At 50.3% G+C, this 15,324-nt stretch overlaps 1 protein-coding gene across 2 annotated transcripts in view; it reads right to left on the minus strand.

Annotated features, from left to right (window-relative positions):
* Nucleotides 1-15,324, minus strand: part of SHANK2 (SH3 and multiple ankyrin repeat domains 2) — a gene marked incomplete at both ends in the record, with an annotated part of 372,055 nt that overhangs the window by 228,598 nt on the left and 128,133 nt on the right. For both annotated transcript variants that reach the window (XM_080911817.1, XM_080911816.1), the window contains one exon: nucleotides 742-1,060. In XM_080911817.1, coding sequence (XP_080767943.1) covers nucleotides 742-1,060 — 319 coding nt within the window. The remainder of the gene's footprint in view (nucleotides 1-741; nucleotides 1,061-15,324) is intronic.

Here is a 15,324-nt window from a genome sequence, read left to right on the forward strand (position 1 = left end):
ACGGGAAGACAGGAAGACCATTCCTTGCTGCCTTAAATCTCTCTGATGACCGCCAAATATAGCCTCAAGGCCTCCATAATCAGCTGATCCCTAAGAGTCTCTCTTCTCTTGGCTAAGAAACTCAGGAAGGCAGAAATATGTCAGACAGGGAAACGCAGGCCCCTCCTGGCTATGCAGGTCAGAAGCCCCTTCCCTAGGGAAGGTCCAGACTATGATGCCTGGAGTGGTTCCCCTCAACCTGCCCAATTCTAGCCTGTCACTTGGGGCTGCTTCATAGGTAGATGGAAGGGCTTTGAGCCCCTGCCATGCTGGGCAGATAAAGTTCACATTTGTCCCTTGTGCTGGTCCCTTGTGCTGTAACATGCCTCTGAGCTTCAGATTTTTCCCCTCCAGGTTGAGATTTCTCATCGCTGCAAGCACGTGGTCACAGGTTTGGACACTGTATATGACAGAGGGGACTGCTGGGAGAGCACTCGGCACAGACTGTACTCTCCTCTCTGACTCCCTAAAGCCTTCTTCTCTTGGAGGACCAAGGAGTCAAGGCACTGGAAAGGACATAATGCCCCTGCACAGCTCAGCTTTCCTCACCCCTGAATTAAGAGTACTAAACTAAGCAGAGAGGCCCCAGGTTCAGAAGACAGAATTCAGCATTAGTGTTTTCTGGGGCAGCCTGAATTGAGAAGCATGCGTGGTTAATCGTCTTGCATGGAAGCCCTTGCCCACTCCCCAGTTTCTTCTTACCCCACATGCCAATGTGGCTGTGGCCTCTTGCCATCCTCACCAGTGCCACCCAGCCTGTTGAGGGAAGGGGAGCGGCTGCGGGGCCCAGGAGTGTAGCTTCCGAGGCTCTTTGTGGCTCCATCAGGTTTGCTGGGTGTCTGCTGCAGCAGCTGGGGTGAGAGGCTTCGGTGGGAGGTGGCTGCGGAGCAGACAGCCCATTCAGGTGCACCAGCATTGAGGTTGTTGTCACTATTGGAACGCAGAAGAACTCTGGGGGCAGCCAATGTGTTGGGGGGCCGCCGCCTGCGGTTGGAATAAGCTGGGGCCTCTCGGAAGGGCACTGGGTTAGGGAGAGAAAGAGAGAGAGAGATGAGTAAGGTCAGGAGACAGGGACACAGGAAGGCTAGGGCTGCATGCATCCATGCCCCAGCATCCATGCCCCGTGCAAGCCAGGGATGGCCCTGAGGGCTTGGTGTGGGATCTGAGTGGTGCTAAGCTCCACAAGGCCTGACTCACCCCCAACATGAACACAGAGAAACACTGAGACAAATAATGTCTCCAGCACATGGAAGCTTAAGCCAGGACCTCAATGGAAGGGACTCAAGGTCTGACCTTCTATTGGGCCAGCCCATGCCTTCAGCAGGAAGACACAGCCATAACATATGTAAGGATGGGCTTCCCCATGTCACCAAGCATTAGGACACTGCATAGCTCAAGAGCATCCCTAAAATTCTGAGCTTGACCTCTGTGGGCAGAGCTATGTACCCAAAGTTCTTACAGTAGGATGTATAACCTGGGACTTCAGGATGTGACCACATGTGGGGAGAGGTTCTTTATAGGGGTGACTTTGTTAAAATGAGTTGCTAGGATGATATTATGTGACAGCATTAATCAGGATCCAGACATGAGGATATAAAGAAAACATCTGTAAGCCACAGATAGACCTCAGGAAACCAGCCCCGGATCATTTTAATCTTGGATAGTCAGCATCTAATATGGGAAATGGGTATTTAATCTTTATACACTCAGGCCTATAGCCTTGGTCACAGGGAAAGCCAGCCACCTCTGCCCCCAATCTCTTAGGTAGAAGAGACCACAACACTCCAGAATCTTCCCTTTTTCCTCTCCGCAAGTGGAGCCCAGCACCATGTGGCAGCAGCAGGTGGCCCCACTTCACCGGGTGTCTCATGGAAAGGTCTAGACAGAGCTGGGTCCTCACATTCTTGAGCCCACTATATCCAGGGACTCAGATTAGGCATACCTGGGTACTTTCTGTTATGGCATTCACACTGCAGTCACAGTAGATACCCTCACCTTGATGGCCAGAAATACTACACACCCACTAGTCTCTTTATTGACACCCAGTAAAGCCTTGCTACAAGATTTCTGCCCCTAAATCCTCGGGCTCTGTTCTATAAACAAGAACCTTTGAAACTAGAACAAAAGAGGGCTTCCAGGGGAACTGACCTGGGAAGGGTCCCTGATATCAAAGAAGCAGAGAACTACAGTTTAGGGCAGCTTATAAAAATAGCTGTCCAAGTTCAGGGGTCAGATGTGAGCACCCAGAGAGAGCTAAGATTCCTGCTCCAGAGTCCATGGTTCTCTGCTCATCTGGACAGCCGGAGGATGAGGACATGGGCGATACTAGAAATAGGTATTTAAGAACAGTTTATGGGAACAGAATGGCTCTAGCAGATCTTATGGGGTCAGAAGTGGCCCAGCACAGCTCACAGGGACAAAGATGGCCCTGGAGGAACTCATGGGGACAAAGGTGGCCGAGGCACAGTTCACAGGAACAGAGGTGTCTCTGGAATAATTCACGGGGACAGAGATAGCCCAGGCATAACTCAAAAAGTAGCCCTAGCAAACCTCACAAGGATAGAAGTGGTCCTGATGAGGACAGAGCTGGCTAGCATCAGTACTGCTTGCTCATGGGGACAGAGTGGCCTTGGCAGACATTCTAGGGACAAAGCCCCAGCATAGTTCACAGGGATAGAGATGGCAGAGGTGGTTCTGGCAGTCCTCTTTCAGATCAGCTGTGACCCAAGACAGTTCTCTTCTTTCCTAGGAATCAGAGCTAGATGCCAAGCTGGGAAGCCATATAGCAGGGGGAAAGACTACTAGGCTTGGGGGCTCGTTGATATATGGAGGGAGTCCTCATCTCTCCAGTGGGCAGCAGCATGTATCATATGCCCTGCTTTCTCTGCAAGCTTTTGATGGGAAAGATGGTCAGCAAACCTCCTGGCTATATGCGATCTTACTCCCAGTTTCTCCAGCATGTGACTCACGGGGGCTGGTCAGGGACAGACCAGGAACACCAAAGGCTGGTAGTGTCTTCTCTGAAACCAAAGCCTGTGCTCTTAAGGAGCTAGGCCTACAGCCCCAGCAGCCCACCTCCAAAAGAACCATAGCCAGGTCAGGTCACCAGGTGTGTTCGACTGGGCACAAAGAAAGCCTGGTTGCTGATGCTGCCAGAGCAGGGCCTTGAGAAGTCTAAGAGTATTCACCATGGAGCCTATAATTGTAGCCAGCCAGGAAGTCTGTGGCTTGGGACTTATGGAGGTGAGGGATTTAAAAGGCCTTCTAAACCCCACAATCGTAGTCTTATCTGCCAGTCATTGAGATCAGGGGCTGGAGAATTCTCGGTGTGAATGTCAAAAGGCCAGCAGACATGGAGAGGATAAACAGTGCCTATACCTTGGGGCTTCTGGGAGTATCTTCTAAGTGAAGCATGTGGAGGGTACCGAACAGCCCCAAAACCCGGACATGCTGGCACCCTGCAACTGTGTGTCTGTGGAGTCACCCATCCCTATGAGTACAGTTGATGGCATCTCTGACTGTGTAACCAGTAAGGTATTAATACCCTTAAGGGCAAAGTGAATGGATGTGGGGGCTCTTGATGCCCTGCCATTGAGAAGACAGACTCCGTAGGAAAGAAACGTCCATAGAAACAGAATATGGAAATAGCATTGCTTAACACTCTAACCCATGGCTGCAATTCATGTCCCTGGGTTATAAAAATCAAAATTCCACCTGGCAAATTTTGGTAAGCCTCATCAGAAAAAAAAAAAAAAGAATTTATTCTATACCCATTTTGAAGAGCCTGGGTCTACAGAAGGAAGGAGACGGCAGGATGTCCTCATGCAGGCGAAGCCACACAGGCAGGGTCATAGAACAAAACAGCCAGGACATTTTATACACATTTCACCCCAAAGACCAGGCAAGTGAGTCAAATGGACCCACACAGGTAACATTAGAGTGAACGTTTTAATGAAAATCATCTTGCTTAACGATCAAATCTCATATCAAATTAGTTTCAAGGCTGCTGAAGTATCTCTGGTGTTTAGTTCACTATGAGCTTGGGAAGAAAGTGAGCTCCCTAATTTCCTTAAAGTCACCTCGTTGGAAACCTGGTTTCATCAAGAAGATAGCAAGCTTGCGATCTGAGAAAACTCTCTGACTGGGACCATACACGCAAATGATGTTTTTTTTTTCATGAAAAGTGTTAAAAATAACTCCTTTCCTGTCTGAAAATGATTAATATGCCACCCAACGGTTTCCTTCTTTCAGGCAATCTGCAAGCTCTTAGGTGGGTGGATATTTTCTTAGCCGTCTTACATGCATTTATTTATACAGTATTTTTTCCTTCCCCACAATAAAAATCATAAAAGGTATGGTAAAGAAGGATTCTTCATGAACCCTATGGTTTCGAAGCCCAGGGACACCCGGGCAGAACTGACAAGTGGCACCAGAAAGAGAATGCCGTGGGTGCATCCAGCCATGTGTCCTGACCCTCCTTAGCAGGTGCTCACAGCCTCCAGGTGACTGGAAGACTGAAACCAAAACTTCTTTTATTTTCCCCAAGACCTAGTTTCCCACTGTGTCCCCTGGCATAGGCTCTCTGGATGAGATGCTCTGGAATGCAGTTCTGCCAGAGGCTGGTAGCTCAGGAACACACGAAAATACAAAGGCACCTTCATCTGTGTTAATCTTCCAGACCTGACTAGAGCCAAACCATATCACAAAGCTGGGGCAATTATTCCTTGAGCGGTGAACCGCAACCAGCAATTTGAAGAAGCACCCGAGTCCCCTCTCCCTCAAGAAGCAGCCCACAGCTGCTCACTAGGCACCCCACGCTTCCTACAGCTTTCTCCTTACCTTCCTTCTTGGTGAAGGCATTTAACAAAGACTTCATTTTCCCTGTGACTTTGGCAGCGGTCCGCTCATTATATAACCCTCTCGGCGGGCAGGAAGGCTAGGCGCGCAGCCCGGCCCCTCGGAGCTGGCGCGGTTGGGACCCGGCGAGCAGTGGCAGGCGTCTGGGCGCTCTGCAGCCCCGAGCATCGCTGGGCATGCCAGACCCAGCGTGCTGGTGACAAAGCCCACCCCATATTCTGTCTGTCAGCTGGGAAGCAACTGTGCGCAGACTGAGGCTGCTCTCAGAGCCGGCTACCTCTGGCGGTGATCCTCATGTGAGCAGTGCCACTCTGCTGAGAGAGCAAGCAGGGCACCGGGAGGCAGCACCACTCAGGGTTAACATGGAGCAGGCGATTGCGCGCGAGCTGGCGGCCAGGAGACACCGGGAGGCATTTGTGAGCTGGAGCCCCAGTTATCCAAGGAAACCCGGCTGCTGCTGGGCGCTCCGTGCGCCTGTGGCTAAATATAAAGTACTGTGCTTTTTCTATTTTTTTTTTTTTACATTTTTTTTAAAAGAAGAAGCCAAGCCTATTTGTCAGCTAGCAGATGTGGTAAGGAAGTCAAGGGAGAAATATCCACGCTTCAGACAAGTCACAAGAAGGTCCCTGACACCCCGGTAGGCATGCCAGGATTCAGGAATTCTGACGGTGACCTATTTCCCTTTGAAAGAATCAGACACAAGTGGCATTACTTCTCCGGCCCTCCCCATCCTGATAATGACCCTGGGAAAGCAGGACTCCGCCCCCTGCTGCTTACATTTGCTTTGGGGGGGGAGGGGATGGGAAATAATAACTGGCAAAGTAGACAGAGAGGTAAAGCACCCCAATACAGGGCAGATGGGGCCCTTTAGAGCTGTTTCCCCACGTGTCTCTGGCATTCACACCCCAACAGAAGTGAAGCAAGGGAAGCTCTCCCCAAACATCACCTTGAGAAAGTTCTATCTGAATAGCAAACAAAGACAGTGCGGGTGTGGGTGGGGGGCACTCATTGCTGTGCCTTGTAGGAGTGGGTCAGGGAATGATTCCCACACCAGAATGAAGGTACTTCCAAAGGAGGAGGCAGTGTGAGGGTCAGGATCTGCACTGGGCATCTACCAGTCATTAAGAGTACGCTTCTGCGGTTGCCAAGAGAACAGCTTCCTGAACTCTGGGGGTGGGGGTGTAGAGAGAAAAGGAAAAGGAAGAGACAGGAAAAAGCAACTGGAACACTGAATTCAATTCCATATGGTCGACACAGTTTATGTCAACAAAAATGGCGGTGTAAGGAAGAGGAGGCTGGCGTGCCCAAGCAGTGGCACCTTCCTTCCTCAGCACACTTGGGATCCCAAGCACGCTCAGAATGGTCGATGCTGTGCCAGGCGTTGTCTGGGAAGAAAAAGACTGCCTGATTCACTGTGTGTGTCTGTGTGTGAACTTCGTGTCGGCTGAGCATTTAAACATCATCTCCATTGGGCCCACACGGTTCGTCAGCAATGTCAAAACCGCCCGTGTGACATCCTCCACTGTAGTGTCACAGCCGGTGGCATCAAAACGGCTGGCTTAGAGACGGAGCAGCTGTCTAACGCTTACTGCCACATTAGGCATGTGGCCTCTGTGGTTCTTTGCGCGTTCTAAGCAAGGCTGAGCATCTTTCAGGAGGACCTCTGCCTATGGCATCACCCCCGAGGATCCATCTTTTAGGGATAAACTAGAGATAGATACCTTTCTTGGGTAGGCTTCAACATGGAGGTTTCTAGATCATCACGAAGCACTTGGCTGGAGGCCTTATTAGGATGGTGACACCAGTGTCCACGAATACAGGAAGCCCCACTTCAGAGGCCAGGGACTCCACCAGTCATGCCCATGACCACATGGGCTCGGGGGACTTGCCAGAGCTCTGGGGACTCTCTGAGACACCAGTGATGTTCAGTGCTTGCTCTGTCTGCTGGGGATCAATATCTTCCAGAAAGCACAAAGCTGCACCCAAGCCTAGTTTCCCCGCCACCCACTGCGCTGGCATTTCCTTGGCCACTGTGTGGTGCAGAGAATGTTTGCCCACAACTGGGTGGTAAAGCTACAGGCCAGGCTTTGTGCCACAGCCACCCTTCCCACCAGAAAACCCTACATCTGACACTGACCTTTGTTGGAGGTTGTGGGAGGAGGCTTCTTCCCAGGAGGGTGGTGCAACACCCCACACCTTTTCTGAATGTAGGAGATGACAGAGCATGACAGAACCTTCTCTTCTACACTGGGTCTCCGACCTCAGATTTGTCAAGAGTGAGGATCAAGCAGGTCCCTGTCTCATCTTCCCTGAAGCAGAACTCCAAACTCCATCAAGGCAGCAGTGTCACGTGGCCCAGGTGACATCATCAAAGCCCCAAGCTGCCATCATCAGCCATCATATATGAGGTAGCTGTTCCTTTGGATGCACTTGCTCATGAGAAGAAACTGTTGTGGAAGTGTGCAGAACCCTGAGCTACCCAATGAGAAGAGCCGAGAATAGCCCCAAGCAGAACTGTACTTCCACCCAGTTCCCTCAGTGCCAACTAGACCCACCCCAAATCCAGTGTCGCATCGGGCTATGGAGAGTGAGCTGCGCTGGCTAGGAGGGCAACAGGTACAGGACACAGGTGGCATGTCCAGGTAAGGGAAACCAGCCAGGCCATGGATAGAAGATGATGTGGCCGAGGACCCCACAGTATAATCCCACACTGAGTGAGGATGCTCTCTTCAGACACCGTTAGTCTTTTTTTTTTTTTTTTTTATAAAAAACATGTGTAGAATGTATTTTAGTCCTATTCATCCCAGTGGCCCCTCCACCTTCCCTTAGGCATCCAAGTTCAGGTCCTGCTTTCCCTTGTTAAAGCTCACTAAGTCCAATTAGAGCTGCCTGTGTATGCAGGGGTATGAAGCCATCTACCAGAACATGGGCTACCTACCCCCAGCAGCCATCCACTGCCAATAGACCTACAGCTGGGAGGGGAGGAGGCGTTCATGAGCTCCTTCCCATTCATACTGGAAGTCTGGCTGGCTTGGTCTTATAGAGGTCTCATACAGGTAACCTCAATGCTGTGAGTTCACAGGAGCAACAGCTGTGCCATGTCCCCAAGATGGAGTTTCACGAGGCTCCACATACCCTCCAATGTTACATTCTTTCCCTCTTCCTTCTGCGCTGTTCCCTGAGTCTCAGAGGTGGAGAGTGCAGAGAAGTTGGCTACTGAGGCCCCACACAGGGCTGGATTGTTAATTACAGTCACTTAATTCTCAGAATTAAAAACTCAGTTATGAGTTTGCATTTGCCGCTGTCCACTGCTAAATGAAGCTTCTTTGACAAGGCTGAGGGCGGCTCAGCCTAGAGCTGGGGTGACCCTGTGGAGTGGCTGTGGCAAGCAGGACTGCGGGCAGGTGGGTTAGAGACTGTGAGCGCCTGTAGTGATCTGGGTGGTCGGAATCCTGTACACCAGGGATAGGCTTCACTATGGAGAGGTGTGGGTGCCTCACGCTCCACCCTAAGAATTCCTGCTGGGGGAATGGGCCACTTCTGATGCAACCCCGAGATCATGCTATTCATTAACATGCCCAGCAACAAAGGAGTCTGTTTTATGCATTGTGCCATCATCTGCCTGCAGTGATTCTTGTTGCCAAGGGCAGGTCATGGCACCCAATCCCAAGGAGATGTTAGCTCTGCACCCCAACCCCCATCAATGAATCTCTCTTCCTGGCTTCAGACAGCAAACAAACACAGGGGTGTTTATTTTATCCCTCATCTTCTAATGTTACTGCAGCCTGTGGCCTCTCAGCATGCATGGCTGGCAAAGCATCAGTTGTGTGTGAACGACAGCCCCATGCAAGCAGCTGTGGTTTGACTTACGCGGCTGTGGTTCTGTGCTCACAGGTCAGTCGACAGTGAGCTCAACTCCTCTCCTAGCTCAGAACTATCTACACCATCCCTTGGGGTCTTCCACCCTGGTGACCATGGAGACCCAGATCCCTACTGCCAACTCAGCTTCTCTGGAAAGTTGGGATGCTGTTGACTGAGGCTGGCAGCAAGCCTGCAGATCCCTGGGAAATACTGGTAGCATCTTTAAGGACACCAAAAATTATAGAGCGGGAATTAAAAATTAAAATTAAGAAAGAGATATAATCCAAAAGCTGTTTCTCTTCAAGACTGCTAGAGACCCTTTATTCACAGTGCTTTCTCATGAGAGGGTCTGAGATTTCTGGAATGCTCTGGGAGCGTTCTCATCCTGAGTTCCCTGAGAGCACCCACAGAACTCTCTAGAGGTTTGCAGAGGTTGTGTAAGGTACCTGGGTCCTGGAGGTGTCAGGGCACCCTGCCGCAATATTATGGATGTGAAGACATCACAGTCCAAAAGCCAACAACACCAACTTCCTCATTTCCTTTTTCTTTTGCGCTTAGAGGGAGGGTCTCACTACAAAGCTAAGCCTGGCCTGGAATCCTCCTGCCTCAGACTCCTGGGTGCTCACTCCCACATCCACAAGCTTTCCCCCAACCAACCTGATTTTATTCTGGAGACAGGACAGGGGCAGTGCAGGATGTTCAGATGGCAGAGAACACAAGTCTAGACACCTAACCATGGAGCTGGCTACCTGAACTCCAGCGTGAAGTGAGAACCATCAGCATCAGGGACCACTCAATAGCCACTCATGTTTGGGAAAAAATCAGGTCACATCCCCTGGAATCAATTTCCAGAGAGAGAGTGACCCGGAAATGAGACCCATGCCACCATTTTCTCTCCATTCTACAACCTGCATGGCCAACAGCCTGTGTCCCTACACCCACCCTGGCCGTGGGACTTCCTCTCAGAGACTCACTAAGCCCTTCATTTCCATGTCTTTTGACAGCTGCCTGACAACAGGCTGAAAATAATTTTACTTCTTGTACAAAAAAAGGCTTTCTGTGCATCAGAACATTTTGAGGCTCTCAAGTCCTGGCAGGGAGGACGTGGCAGGTGCTACCAGCACGTGGTGAGACTCGGAAGTGCTTACTGCTGATGACAAGCGTGTCTCCCCTTGCTGTGGTTTCAGTGTGTGGGGGTGTGCATGTGGGAGCTGGACAGTGTGGGCTGAGGCACTGTTGTCTGCAGCCATTGGTTAGCTGCTCAGGCAGTCTCTTTCCCTCAGTTTCCCCACCAGCAGAACTAGGGGAGCTTGGCAATTCCCAGGACTGGCTGTGGGGTTACCTGAGTTCATGTGCTCAGGGCAAAACAAAGTGTTCCCACACACAGCACTCTGGAGAAGAACTACCCCGTGGGGAGTGAGGCTCTATGACCCCAGAAAAGCCACACCTCCTCTTTGTACTTCTGTTTCTGTATAAAAGGATGTCCCTGGAGCTGCCTCATGAGAGGTGGCAAGAGTTCAAGTGTTTCTATTTGCAACAGTACTGTCAGCACTGGCTGAGTAATATGTGTCATTAGAACATGTGCAACGGAATCCGGGGATACGGCTCAGTTCTCAAAGTGTTTGCTTAGCATGCACAAAGCCCTAGGTCCAGTCCCCAGCACAGCATAAACCAGGCACGGTTGGTATAATTTACACCTACAATCCCAGCACTCAGGAGATGAAGGCAGGTGGATCATTAATTTTAAGATCCTCAACGACACAGCAAGTTTGAGGCCAGACTGAGCCACAGGATGCCCTGCCTCACAACAACAGCAAGAAGACCCCAACTAAACCAAACTACATGTCATCAGGTAGAAAGGTGGTGGACAATCCCCTCCCCAACACCGAAAGACAGACCCTCCTCCGAATGTCCAAATGCCTCTGTTATCTTCTGGGGTGTTACCTCCTCTGAGACACCTCCCTGGCTGATCCTGTCATTGGAGACACTATCAGTCAGGATTCCTAGTGTAGCAGTCAACCCTTTGGGCTTTTCCTGTTGCCTGAAGATGCCAGTGTTTCCTCTTTTCCCTGAAAACTGGGAGCTGGAAATTCCTAACATGCTGGATACTAAATGGATGAGTAAAGAATCCAGTCCCCCCCCCCCACCCCCACTCACTGGGTTCCAGGCACAGCAGGCTGGTCTAGCTCCAGTCCTATTTAAATGACGAGCCAATAGCCAGCCCTACCCAGGGCTGCCCCACCCCTATCAAAGGCTTATGCTGAGGCATGCCACACTGCCACACCAAGCAGTTGTTTGGGGACCTGGGAAGGCTTGTGCAAGAGGGCTCTGACAGGACTGTCATTTGAACAGGAGCACCAGAACTCCGTTCCCAGAATCCTTTTGGTGTCTTCAGGATTCCCTGAAGTCTTATTTGGCTGGGCAAAAGGTAGAGCCTGCCCTTAGCTTCTAATGTCACTTGGACTCACCCATCAGACTGGAATAGTGAAGAGCATTCTGATACAGGGGAGTGCCCTGTGAGGCAGCAGCAGAAAGAGAAGCAGGACCGCATATGTAAATGGCAAGGGACAGTTTAACTAGGCACTCACCTAGGCCAGGAATGTTCTCCCTCAGTCACTGTACATGTGACAGTTCACATCAGAACCCCCCCCCCCCAGGAGTCTCTCTTAGAGAAGAGACCTGCCTCAGCCAGTACAGCTATGTTCTGAGGATACACTGAGGGTGAGTAGTTCTGAGGATACACTGAGGCTGGGTACTGGAAGCATGCTGGGTATGTGTATGGGGCTTTCCTTCAACTGTGGCTATAGACCTCAAAGCACAAAGCCCCCATCCACACCCCCACCCAAGGTGGTACCACCACCGTGGAAGAGAAGAAAATGGGAGATTCTAGAAGCAGCTAGTCAAACTTCCCAGGCTTTGTGGCATAGCCTTATTTTCCCACCTAAACCTCCTGAGGTTCTACTCCACTGGCCCTTATGTCAGAGGAGGAAGACAAGGTAGAGTCAGACAGCACTGCAGAGGCAGGGGAGTACCTGAACTGCTTTCAACATTGACAGAGGCTGTTCTGTCCCCTGGTCTAACAGAGGTCCATGGGGAGCTGACAGGAGAAAGAGAAGCTCTGAAGAATTTCATTGGCCACCAGACCCCATCTCCAACAAATGTCAGAAAGGAAATGCACAAGGTGTAAGGCCCTTGGCCAATAGGGTCTGACTGGAGAAGGGAGGCAGAAGCAGATGCAACTGGGCAGGTAGAGACCAGAGCCCTATTCTTTGAGCCCATTCCCACCAAACTCAAACCAGCAGACCTCATTTCCTTCCCTAGTAGATTCAGATAACTGCAATTTAAATATTAGTAGGCAAAGTATCTCCATCTCACGGTAATTGGTGTATGAGTCATTACCCATATAAATAAGGCCAGATATTAAAAGGCGTCTCAGCAGTAGCACTGGGTTAGCTTCGCACAAAGATGTGGGTGTCTGTGTCTGCGACGTCTGCACCATTCCTGGCAGGAGCCACTGAGGGGCTCAACTTTTGGAAGGTGTGTAGCAGCCAGGCACTGCTGAGGATCAGGCTTCAGAACTGTCCTGGGCCTGGCCAAACTGGACAGATGCTGGGAGGCCTAGTAGGCACTGGGTAAGAGCCTCTTGCCAGTAACCTTGGCACTGCACTGAGTTATGTGTCCATGACCACAGCCAGTGCAGGGGCTCTGGAGGCCTGAGAGAGGTAAGAGACTGGAATACATTCTAGAAAGATCCTAGGTGTTAGATGCTGCCCTACCAGTCAGGCCCACCTTGCTCCTGCCTGCTCAGAACTGGCTGCTCTACACTCAGCCCCCCAAGGCAGGTAAACCCCATGTCCTGATCCCATTCTGGACTCAAACATCACCTCTACTTCCCCTTAGACTCAGCCAGCACCCTTGTATCAGACCTAGTCTTATCCAACATAGGCTTGCCTGTCTCTGAGCCCTGGAAGCTTCTGGTGGACAGAAGGACATGGATCAGGTTTTTGGCTTCTACCTGGACCTGAAGACCCCACCTGTTCGGCTCCCCCAAGAGAGCCCTAGAGTCCTGCCTTCCTACAGAAACCCTTCCCCCAAGATGGAAGGACGCCCGAAGGTCCCCTGTAGGCTTCAGAGAGACAAAGATAGCCGTCTGCAGGGAGTAAGCCAATTACCTGCAGTGCTGATTAGCAGAGTACGGTCCTCCCTCGGCCTGGGAGCCAAGTCCACCCAGCACCCCCTCCCCGCCTCCTTCCCCAGCCTCCACCCTGATGGGTCCTTTGGTCTAGCTCCTAGGAATTCATGAAATTTAAGCCTGGAACTAGAAGATGGGCATCCAGTGAGTGGCTCAAAGTGGGGTTCCTAGATACAGCTTCCTCATCTAAAGAGAAGCAAGTCTTAGCCTGCCTCATAAGGTCCCTAAGCATCCTGAGGGACAGAGAGTGTAGGAAGGGCTTTAAGACCCAAAGAGGCTGGACTCAGTCTTCAGCCTTTCTGGAGATGGGGAATACACACTAAGCCCACCCAAAGTATGTAGCTCAGCATCTTCCTATCACAAGCATGTGGCACAGGCTGCCTACCACCACTCTCCTTGGCAGAAAGCCTTATGAGCTAACCTAGGGACTCCAGAGACTCAGGCAGGTATTCCTCTGCATGGCCAACATATAACAAGACCCACATCCTGTCTAGGCTACACACATGGTAGAGAGCTGACCCTCACATGGTTTGGCTGCTTCTCCATAGTGGACACACAGACCCAGCTCTCAGCTATTATGGAGAATCAGCTCTTCCCATCCATCATTGTTCTGGCTGGATTCTCTAGGAGCTCTAGAGAGGACTTCACCTTTAGAGCTACCCTGACCCACACAGCCACTGCTTCCTCCGCATAGCACCTCACCACATCCTGGAGAATAAAGGTGGACTGTAGGAGCCAGAGCCATGCTGAGGGGCCACAGTGGTTGTAAAGACCACCGTGGCTCCATACATAGCAGCTGAGACCATTAAGCATAACCAGAGCAACCAGGCCCTGCACCGAAGGCTAACATCTCCCAGTTGATGTGCTGAAGCCCCTAGTGCTTCATGTGACAGTATCTGTAAGTAGGAATACAGGAGAAGGTTAGGGTTAGGTGAGTCTACGAATGAGGAGACTCATGATTTGTGGTCTTCTAAAATGAGACACAGGAGAGATTCTCTCTCCCTCCACTTCTATGTTGTTTGGTTTTCCTCTTGAACTGTCAACTAAATAACCCACAATTTTATTTTTATAAAGTTAACTTGCCCCTGGCATCATGGAAGTAACACAGATGAAATACTCCAGAAACAGTCTTACATAATTTTCTAGCCATTCATTATTTTTCTTCATTGCATAGATCAGAAACCGAGGTCCTATTACTTAAGAATTCATACTACGTTTCTTCCTGAGCAAAAGATCTGTCTTATTCACTACATCACTATAGTACAGAGCCCAGCTTCCTTTAAAGATGCCTTCAAATGCTCATCCAATAAACAAGTAAATAAATGAAAGTTCTCCCCTGCTTCACCCTGGGCTTTACTTCAACTGTTTCTACAATTCCTCACACCATGAATACTCCTTCTTGCACATTTCGGGAGGTCTGGGGCAGAGGGCAGAGTAGCAGCCATTTTTGTTCTGGTAAACCCACTGCCCAGCATAGCAAGAGCTTGACAACAGGTGTAAGGGCCTAAAAGAAGCAATATGAAGTGGGGAGGTTTATCTGGGCTCCCTAGGTTAAGGTGCAGTCTGTTGTGGCAGGGAAGGCAAGGCAGCAGGAATATGAAGCAGTCACTCACATCCTGTCTACAATCAGGAAGCAGAGAGAGATGAACACTGGTGCTCAGCTCACTTTCTCCATTTCATTGACTTCTGGACTGCAGCCACACTGAGGGTGGATTTCCATTCCTCAGTTAAACCTCTCTGAAAAAAACCTTCCCTGACACACATGAGGGTGTCTCCTAGATGATTCTGTTCACAATGATGATCAAAATTAATGCTCACACATGGCAAAATGCTCACCTTCTTTGTGTATCTGCTGACTTCCAATTCAGATGCTGCACAAACTGTATCTGTTATCTGAAGAATGTTGAGTTTTCTCACATTAAATAAAATCACTGGCAGAACATGAACATGAAGCCAGTTACAGGTTCTTTTGGAGAGATTACTACTGCTTTGCTCTTGGGATAAGTTCTGACTCTACTCCCCCTTCCAGGAATCCTGTAGACAGCCCGAGGTGCTTGCTAAGCTCCAAGGCAGGCCTCACCTCTCCACCATTGCCTCTACAGTGGAAACCCTTGACATCTCCCCTGGACTCTCCCTCCAAGCTTAGGTTACTGTTTTCCACTGAACCCTTCAGTTCTTCCCCTGCACATATATGGTAGCACAGGAGCCTGTCAGAGATTTGAGGAAGATATGGATAAAGATTTTGCAGGAGTTCCTTTTTATAAAAATGTCCCCCTTCTACTTCTATCCATCTAGACAACTCTGACCCCAATGTGCAAATGGAATCATCTAACTATCTGTTAGGGCTTTTCCTGGGGCTTCCCTTCCCTCCGGGC

The sequence above is a fragment of the Micromys minutus genome, assembly GCF_963924665.1.
Source record: "Micromys minutus genome assembly, chromosome: 2".
Classification (NCBI taxonomy): domain Eukaryota; kingdom Metazoa; phylum Chordata; class Mammalia; order Rodentia; family Muridae; genus Micromys; species Micromys minutus.